The 9,995-nt window shown below is 36.5% G+C and overlaps 1 protein-coding gene across 3 annotated transcripts; it reads right to left on the minus strand.

The window, feature by feature from the left end:
- Positions 1 to 5,407: 5,407 nt before the first annotated feature.
- LOC111494491 (probable magnesium transporter NIPA1) lies at positions 5,408 to 9,805 on the minus strand. Of its 3 annotated transcripts, none has more exons than XM_023144431.1 (9): positions 9,606 to 9,805; positions 9,325 to 9,519; positions 9,166 to 9,222; positions 8,611 to 8,701; positions 8,273 to 8,433; positions 7,485 to 7,612; positions 7,258 to 7,395; positions 5,928 to 6,020; positions 5,408 to 5,845 (listed from the first exon to the last, which is right to left on the minus strand). In XM_023144431.1, exons 2-9 carry the CDS (start codon positions 9,449 to 9,451, stop codon positions 5,660 to 5,662), a joined length of 981 nt encoding a protein of 326 aa, XP_023000199.1. In that variant the 5' UTR covers positions 9,452 to 9,519; positions 9,606 to 9,805; the 3' UTR covers positions 5,408 to 5,659. The 3 variants fall into 3 exon arrangements, with proteins under 3 accessions (XP_023000199.1, XP_023000200.1, XP_023000198.1); XM_023144432.1 differs by having other exon boundaries at positions 9,325 to 9,398; positions 9,601 to 9,805; XM_023144430.1 differs by having other exon boundaries at positions 9,601 to 9,805.
- Positions 9,806 to 9,995: the final 190 nt, after the last annotated feature.

Consider the following 9,995-nt stretch of genomic DNA (forward strand, 5'->3'; position numbering starts at 1 on the left):
TTTTTTTTTTTTTTTTTTTTGTATTTATTCTTTTTTAAACCCTTTGTAGGAGAAAAAGAAAACCCTCTTTTTTACATGAAATTGTTTTGTATATAAATTTAAGACACTATTTTTTATTCTTATTTATTGCAAAACCCCACAACTCATAACTTTGATTTTAAAAGGAAATTGCACAATAAAAAATAAAAAAAGAAATGAAAAAGTTATTATTAAATTTAACTAAAAAAGATTCCTTTTTTTTTTTCGTTAAATCACATTTTGTTGATTTAATATATATTTGTGTTAAAAAAAAAGTTTTCTTAATTTCTCCAAACTTTTGGACTATATTTATTTTTAGTTTTTGTCACATCTTCACAAATTTAATTTAATTAAATGAATTTTTTTAATAATTTCTGATTAGATAATTGAAGTGATGGTACGAGAACATTTTAAAATATAATTTTTAAAAAATAATTATTTAAATTAAAAAAAAAAAAAGTAAGAAATTACTCATTGACCCATGATCTCAGTTTGAAACGGATCAAACCCACCACTTACAAATATTGTTTGTATTTGTTCGTTATATATCATCGTCAATCTCACAGCTTTAAAACGCATATGCTTAGTAAAAGTTTTGACACCTTTGTAAGGAATATTTCGTTTCGTTCTTCAACGTGTGATTTCAAACAATCCCACCATGAATTCTTTCTTTGTTGTATTTTTTTTTTCTTATTTTTATTTTTTATTCTTGAAATTTATATTTATTTTAAAGTGAACTCTCAGTTAAATTTTGAAAATGAAAAACAAATATGTATAAATATATTTAAACTGAGATGAATATTTATAAATATATTTATGTTAATTTTTACTTTATAGAATAAAAAAGATTAAAAAAAAGGCTATTTAAAAAAAAAATCGATGATACTTTTTTTTTTTAATCTAATAATTTAAAGAACAAGAGGAATCCGTGAATCATTAAATCCATTTTTTTTATTATTTATTTATTTTATTTTTTAAAAAGAAAAAAAAAAAGAAACATTTTCAAAACGGTCCCAAAAGTGATACCGGAACATAATAAATACGGTAGTGAATTGAACCAACTTGGACTCTCACACACTCGAAGAATATGTGGTTAAAGTAAGCCAATCCAATAAAGGAGTTAGCGGAATCAACCAAACTTTATCTTCAATCCCTTTCCCAATTGGGTTGTGTGTTGGTCATGCAAACAAATTAATGTTCTATATTGATTTAGAGAGGGACAAAAGATGATGTACATAATCGTCCAAAGTGAACAATATCTGCTAAGGTCTATGAAGTTCGATCTTTGAGAATTCTATTGACATGACGAAGTTAATGCATAACTTTTATTACCATATCGAATCACGAACTCTTAAAATGATATGATATTATCTACTTTGAGTAGAAACACTCCTGTACCAATAGATATATATATTTTTATTTATAAACTCCTTGTGTTGAAAGTGGAGAATATCATACCGTTACATAAATATGCGGAGATATATGATTGTTACGAAATGGTATTATAGCCATGTTCTCGACTTAGCCATAAGGTAGAATCCTTCGATTTCGAATAAAGAAATTGATATTGGTGCAATGGTACTCTATTTGAAGTGAAAGTTGTTGAGAATGCAAATAAAATGGAAGATCATACAAATATTGGTACAAGCATTTTGGATAAAACTAAAACCAAATCAATAAGAACTCAGGTCGAAAGCGGAGAATATTATATTATTGTAGAGATATAGGAAGATTTGTGATGGAAAAATGATCATCTAAATTGCTTTCCAAAACCTATCTATGGTTCTTAATGCATCATATCATCACAATAAATACGAGAAAAACATGAATACCCTCTCATTTCGTCTCATTCTAATAAGTTTGCATCCTCATTCCATGTCTTTAGAGAGGTCCATTTTACTTTCAGGGTTGGGGCCTCGAGGAACCTGTCCGAACGAGTGGGGATTCCCTATTTAGACCGAGAATGGGGGAGGGAGTGATGGCCATTTTTTTTCCTTTTAGACAAATGGGGCTAAGGACGAGATTATATTCTCCGCCCTCACCCCCGCTCCGTTAAAAAAAAATAAAAAAAATAAAATAAATAAATATATATATATATAATTTAAGACTTTAATTATCATATTTAATCTAAACACTAGGTTGTAATTTTTTTTAATGGTTAATAATATTAAATTTTGGATTTTAAGAATGATGTTACATTTATATGAACACTTTCAGAAGAATAATCCAGCCCAACCAAATTTCACAAAGTTCTACCATTCATAGTAACATTATATGGCTTTCAGGCCCAAAGTATAGCCTTCAATGCTCCAAGCCCAACACACTTCGTTTTAACTTTTTTATTTTTTATTTTTTATGAGTTTCACAACCATCGTGGCAAAGACAAACCAGTCTCGTCCTAAAACAAAAAGAGAAAAAAAGAAGTGTTTTTACCTCTATCGAGTTAATCCCGCCCCTCTCCGAGCCTCCCGAATGCTGGAAGGAATACTCATCAACTAAAGCAAAACCGACTCTTCGCTTACTTGTCCTTGTATTAGGGGTGTGAGATCCCACATCTATTAGGGAGAGAACAAAACATTCTTTATAATGGTGGGGAAACCTCTCCCTAGCATACGTGTTTTGAAAACCTTGAGGGAAACCTAAAAGGTGAAAAAACCTTGAGGGGAAACCTGAAAGAGGAAAAAACCTTGAGGGAAAGTTCGAAAGAGAAAGCTCAAAGAGGACAATATCTGCTAGTGGCGGGTTTCGAGCAAGCTTAGAGGATAGTATCGGCTAGTAGTAGGCTTGGGTCGTTACAAGATTGATGCAAATCTATTGAAAAATGCACGGTGATACCATAAAGCTAAGTATCAGCGGTCAGTAGATATCTAAGGGCAGCAGAAGAATCAAAGGAAATAGCAGATAAGAGGAATTTATTGTCATAATTCAAGATAAACAGATGAGCACCACATGAACCAAGTGCAAGGCAATAAAAATTGAATTCATACAACTATTCTCAGACTTTACAGACTAACCCATTGCTGCAAATGTTCTTGCAGATCCACAATTTTGTGACCAAGTTCATAAAATGAACCGTCAACCATCGACAATAAATTGATCGTCTTGGTTGTCGGCCTCAACTCTCGTGCCATCGTGAACAATTCCATTCACATGATGCAGATTTTGCATCATTTGTGAAAGATAATGGTTACTAGCACTAGTGTGATCAGAGAGTGTAGAAGGGTGAGCAGTCCATTGAGAGATAATACCGAGTAATTGACTCGTAAAGTTTTGCTGCTCGTGGAGAATACGAGTCTGAATTTGATTCATTTCAGCTCGGTGTTGGTTCAGCATGTCGCTGATCCTATTCTTCCATTCTATACGTCTCTTGCTCATCCTCTCCTCCCATTCTCTTTCATGATTCAATTTCTCCTCTCTTCTTCTTTCCATCTCCAATCTTTCCTTCTCCATTGCTTCCCATTCTTGAACTCTCTGCTTCCTCAACTTATCTCGGGCTTTCTCCCTCTCCGCCCATTGCGTTTCGCTTTCGTCCCATTTCTGTTCCCACTTCTTTTCCATTTCAAATCTTAAACACTCGCACCTCCGACGTTCTTGCTCTCTTTCGACCTCACGTTTCTCAAACTGAGCCTCCATATCCTTCAACCGTCCTAGCTGGCTCACGAGAAATCCCCACGCTTTCTTCTCCAATCTCTTCATCACCTTTCTCTTCTTCTTAAAGTTGTTCTTCTTCAGGTCCACTCCTTCACAGAAAAAACTGTTCTCTCCATCCTCCTTCAACTGATCATTATCATTATCATTAAAGTTTTCTTCTGCTTCATCCCCATTAAACTCAAACCCCAAATTCATCACCCCATTGTCAACACCATCAATTTGAGCAAAATCCAACATATCCATCTCTCTACTCACCTCCAAAAACCGGTCTACGTTCCCCCGATCGCTACTCGAAACGACAGCTAAATCATTATAATGACTATTTGCAGCCGCTACATCCCCAAAAACATCCTTATATCTCAAAAAGTTCGACCAATAAGTAACACCCTCCATCCAATCATACTCTGCCTTCAAGTCTCCACCCGAGTTTTCGACTCCGGATTCGGGTTTCTTAATCTTCTGCTTCACAAGCAGATATTGGTGCCTCATGTTCTGGACCTTAGTAGAAACATCTTTCCAAGTCCATTGCCATGGATAGGCTACAGGATCTTGAACATGATGCATAGAATTCACATAACTAGCAATTGGCCTAAACTTTTTCTCACGGGTTTTCATCTTAGCTAGGGTTCCATCAGAGACCATTTCTCCATACTTATCAATCAAAGTCCTCTCCTCAGCTTCAGTCCATTTCTTTCGCTTCGGGGGAATCATCAGACAGAATTATCTCTCAATTTCTCTCTCAATCACACGAAAAACAAAATCTCAGAACTAATTTTCAATCGAAATTCAAACTCGCATCAAAGAAAAGCAACGATCCATCAAAACCATAGGCCAAAAAACCAGAATCGAACAAAATCCACATCGAAAAACCATCAAATTGAAGGATGTATGCAGAGATTTTTACTTACCTGACGAATTGGAAAGTGAAGGCGACATCGGAGGGAAATTGAAAGGAAATTTTGAAGGAAAAAAGTGAGGACCGAGGAAGTGGAGTGGATGAAGATGAAGGGGGCGTCAGAGAATTTTATGAGCGCAGTAATTGGGGCTTTTTCGTTAAAGAAGTGGCCGCGCAAAGACATATAAGCCTGAGGAAATATAGGGACATAACACAAATAATCCACAACCATTTATTTATTTATTTTATCTTTGGTCCCATACTCATGGAAAATTCATTTTGTCTTTAATTAATAAATGGTCCAAGCGGATTTTTATGGTAAGAGACTATCATCCAATCCCTCGCTACAACAAGTATTAGATCGTGTACTTGCATTTTTCTCTTTGCTTCGGGTTGTCTCACAATTCCTTCTATAGTTTGGTATGCAGACCCAACGATTACATGGGCTGTCTTCACCTTGTGCTGTAAGGTGTTCGGTTGAGTTCTGTAACGAGCGCAACCCTCGTGTTTAGTTGTCAACCGTTGAAATTGAAACCCTGACACGTGAGTTATAGGGGATGACAATAGCTCTTCCTTGCCCGCTCCGTTTTTTTCTACATATGTTGCAGTAGATGGAGCACTCTAAATGACCAACAATACTTGAAGCGAAGAAATCCAAATCTTTGACCTCAATCTTCGTTTTTTAATAATAAAAAAAATTAATTTAACCCATAAATACTTATCCCTTATTAATAATGATTAAAATAAAATTTTAAATATAACTAAAAGGACAGAATATGTATAGATTATATATATATATATATATATATAACGATAATAATGAAAATACCAATTCACCCCTCATACCAACATTCAACTCAAAAACATGTTAAAATATCGTGGTGTTGCCAACGAGTATTCAAATCCTTGAATCTAACAATAATTTTCATACCTAAAAATACCAAGTTAGTTCAAATGAAACAAAAGAATGAATTAGCTCAAAAAGAAAAATTTATTTGAGGAGGCCGATGAATGCAGCAGAGGGAAAAGAAAAGGAACCAATGGTCGAGATGACGGGTTCGGTTCGGTTCGGCTCGGCTCGGCTCGTTAAATAATTTATGAGGAATTAAGATTTTGATGGGGATGGCTAAGGCTTTGGGTATGGGTTTGGATGAGAGGGGGCTCAGAGGCAGGAGGCTTCCCCATGTCCTTAGTTTTGTGGAGGAGGAAGGTGCCAGAAAGAATGGTGATGAATCCACAAACTTCAGTGCCAATTTGTGCTGCACTTTGAGAGTCCCAGTTCTGTTCATATCAGACACACAAACAATGAAAGTTATCTCATTTTCAATTCATTTGGGATAAGAACCAAAGTTGGCTTAGTCACCTTGAACATAATCATACTGGCAATGATGGTAAATGTTGTGAATGTCACATAGTAAACTGGAGATATAACAGCAGAGTTGAAAGCATCAAGAGCCTGGACAAAAGGATGTGGTCATCAAACTATAAATCAAACTCTCTTCCACATAAAAGTTTTAAGAAATACTGTTCGTTCGACCGGTTTTCGGGCATAAATAGCACAAACACGGACACATGAAACAGATACAACATAAACACAATGGCACACCGTTTTCTAATGTACGTGTTTGTGTGTACACATATTTTGATATACTGTATTTCTTTTTGACAATAGTTGGCGAGGTTTCTTTTGTAACCGTCCAAGCTCACTTCTAGTAAATATTGTCTACTTTGGCTCATTACGTATCGCCGTTAGCCTCACAGTTTTTTAAAACGCATCTACTAGGTGTTGAGGATTGTTGGGAGTGAGTCCCACGTTGGCTGATTAAGAAAATGATCATGAGTTTATAAGAAATACATCTCCCTTAGTACGAGGCCTTTTAGAGAAACCAAAAACTGCTATGAGAGCTTATGCTCAAAGTGGATAATATCATACCCTTGTGGAGAGTCGTGGTTCCTAACACTAAGGAGAGGTTTCTCACCCTTATAAGGAATATTTCGTTCTCTTCTCCAACCGATGTAGGCTCTCACAATCCACCCCCCTTGGGGATCCAACATCCTCGTTGGCATACCGCCTAATGTCCGACTCCAATACCATTTGTAACAGCCCAAGCCCGCCCCTAGGAGATATTCTCCACTTTGGCCTATTACGTATAACCATTAGCTTCACAGTCTTTTAAAACGCGTCTACTAGGGAGAAATTTCCACACTCTTACAAGGAATGTTTCATTCTCCTCTCCAACCAATGTAGTTCTTTTCACTCTTTTTTTTCGCCTTTAACTATCCTAATTGCATCATTAACGTGTCGGCAATTTGTTGGAAAATCAACAAACAATTAATAATCAGACACTCTTTTTTACGGGACATGTGAGCGTGTTTGTGTTAGACACATGTTTAACATCTAATACTCAACTAAAAAATAGTGTCCGAGTTTCCAAGTGACAGAACACATGCCACATGTGACTGGAAGAAAAGTATGCTTGAAGGTTGGTGTATTTAATAAAATCAGGCTTTACCCCCTAAACCCTACCAAGTTCAATGTCAACTCTGATGCCCTGAATTCTAATTTACCTGAATCCGATTTCGCTATTTCAACTAGTTTCATGAAGCTACCGTGAAGGATACAAACTTACAATTTTTAAAGTTTCAGGGACCTATTAGACAGAAACGTGAGAGTTCATGGTTCAAAATATTACCTTGTTCAAGTAGACGACCTGCAAAACACAAGAGGCTATCACAAACACAGTGAAGAACCATGTCTCAAAGTACTTGAATTGATTCACTCCCCCAAATGTCAACTTGACAGCAATAGCTACTGCCTTAACACTCATAACCTGAAGAAAAGAATCCGAAAACGATCATAGCCCTGGAAAGATGGAGGACTATTAAAAGATGATTTCAAGTTCAAAGATGGTAAGCAAACCGTAAGAGAGCCCATGAGAGAGCAAATTCCGATATATATTATCATATGGGACTGGCCGTAGCGTGGGGCAAATCGAAAAATAAGTACTGCCACTACAACTATCGTTAGGCATGAGTAGACGAGAAATCCTGAAAGAAGTGCAAGAAGCATAAATTAGCATCCAAATCTCGGAAGGTCGAAACAATGTAACTTAAGGAAACTCCAATCTATTACAAGAAGCACGAATAAGACACGATGCGGGTTATAACAGCCCAAGCCCACCACTAGCAGATAAAATGTTTCATTCTCCTCCCCAACCGACGTGGGATCTCATAATTCACCCCCATTGGGTGCCCAACATCCTTGTTGGCACACCGCCTCGTGTCCACCTCCCTTTGGTACTCAGCCTTATCGCTAGCACATCACCCAGTGTCTAGCTCTGATACCATTTGTAACAGCCCAAGCCCACCACTACCAGATATTGTCCTCTTTAGGCTTTTCCTTTCGGGCTACCCCTCAAGGTTTATAAAATGTGTCTACTGGGAAGAGGTTTTCACACCCTTATAAAGAATATTTCATTCTCACCAACCGATGTGGGATCTCACACAAACACTGTGATACACAATTGTCTATGTAATATACTTAACAACTGTTCGATACATGTCTAACAAATGTTGATCCAATATTGATTTTGTATGACTAGGGTCTAACATATATATAATGCTAACAAGTGCCCGTTATGTGTCTAACCAGTGTCGGAGTGTCAAGCATAAACACGCTACTCAAACTAAAATATCCGTGCTACTTACCTGGCTGTGTTGCAAGATGCCACACTTCCTTAACAGATTCAATCTTTCTATCCAGTGGGGCATGCAAAACAATAGTTGTAGAACCCACAACACATAGAATACAACCAAGAACACCAAAGATGTGCAGCTTCTCCTTCAACATAAAGTGAGCTAAGACTGCACTGCAAGACATCGTTTTACTTATTCATCAAATACCGAACATCACAAGCGACAATCATCAACGTTCACACCAATTCTAGATAGCAAATTAAAATTTCAAAATCCATCTTTAACCATTGATGCATTGTCGATGCGGTATAACGTCGATACAACGTCTACAAGCCTAATGTGTTACATACCTGAAAATAATGCTCAAAGCTCCCAAGGGGGTGACAAGAATTGCCGGAGCATATGCATAGGCAACAAAGTTAGCAGTCTCCCCAACAATCACTATAAACACAATGGAAAGAAGAAAAAACTTCATTGAAGAGGAAATCAAATAGAAAGATTAAGAGTAGGCCGATTTTCGAGTCCTCAACGTGTGATTATATTAACTAAAGTAGGATATAACAGATTAATAAGAACAATATATTTCGATAAGAGTCCTTTAAGGTAAACTTAGATAATAAATCGAAGCGAACGATATCATGCTAATGTAGAGATCATGAACGATTCATATATGATAAGAAATTACAAAGGGGTGGAAAACCAAGCCCCAATCCATTTTTGTTAACAAAAAAGCTCTTCCAATTAGCATGAAATTCGACTAAACTATAGCTATTGAGGTGCAGATTCCATTGCAATATTATGAACTATGAACATAGAACAGCTTAAATTTAAAAACATGATAAGAACACAAAAAGGGTATTGAAATTAATGAGTTAATAACCTAAAGAAGAACTCATAAGACTTACAGGTTATCATTCCAGCCCACCACCAAGGTTCGCACAAATACGAAAATCCTCCAGAAGCTGAATACATTAAAACAAACACAATAAAAAAGGATTTCAGAACGTGTTTTACAAGGTTCAATCATTTAGTAATGAAAAAAACGAAGGAGGATCAAACGAAACCTGCTCTTGTTCCAGCAGCCGCTGATTTGATGAGACCTTTCTTCTTAATGATAGTACTAGAACCAATAAAAACGCTGGATGAGACAGCAAGAAGAAACCCACGAACATTATCAGTCAAAATCCCCATAACTTAAACAGAAATATGAGGATTATTGGAAGTTCTTCGCAGAGGCAAGGGACACCAAATCAAAATCCCTACACCGATTCATCAAAAAATCAAAACCCATTAAAGAAATGGGAAGAAACCCACACCAGAAATCAACAAAAACAACGTACCCAACCTCTCGGGTTGTCGAAAAGCTGCCAGGCTACGAGCCCGCCACCGCCATTTCTGAGAAACAATTACATTCGAAAACCGCCATTGACGATGGGGCGAATATTTGAGTTGGGTCAGTTGTGACGGTTACATTTTGCATTTGAGAGGACAAATGAGGAAAAATGGAAATACAACCCTGATTTCAAGAGTTCTTGCCGCGCTTTCCCAATGAATAATTTTTATTTATTTATTTATTTTTTAAAATTTTCGAATGCAATTTGAACACGCTATATACGACGTGTACGGACGCAGCTTTTTAAACGAAGAACATGGAATCGAATCATCTGGTCAAATCCAGCTTGACCATGCCTTCTTAATCTTCGTTGTCACCCCAATTTCAAACTAAAAGATAAAC

This window comes from Cucurbita maxima, unplaced genomic scaffold (assembly GCF_002738345.1).
Source record: "Cucurbita maxima cultivar Rimu unplaced genomic scaffold, Cmax_1.0 Cma_Scf00020, whole genome shotgun sequence".
Lineage (NCBI taxonomy): Eukaryota > Viridiplantae > Streptophyta > Magnoliopsida > Cucurbitales > Cucurbitaceae > Cucurbita > Cucurbita maxima.

Bases quoted from the DNA above. Each gene is read 5' to 3' on its own strand.
- LOC111494491 (XM_023144431.1), bottom strand. From the start codon at position 9,451: ATGGGGATTTTGACTGATAATGTTCGTGGGTTTCTTCTTGCTGTCTCA. The intron at 6,021-7,257 runs GTAATATTTTGA...CCTTTTGTCCAG, and splicing joins AGGTCGTCTACTTGAACAAG to GCTCTTGATGCTTTCAACTC. The intron at 5,846-5,927 runs GTGACTAAGCCA...TGATATGAACAG, and splicing joins CCAGTATGATTATGTTCAAG to AACTGGGACTCTCAAAGTGC.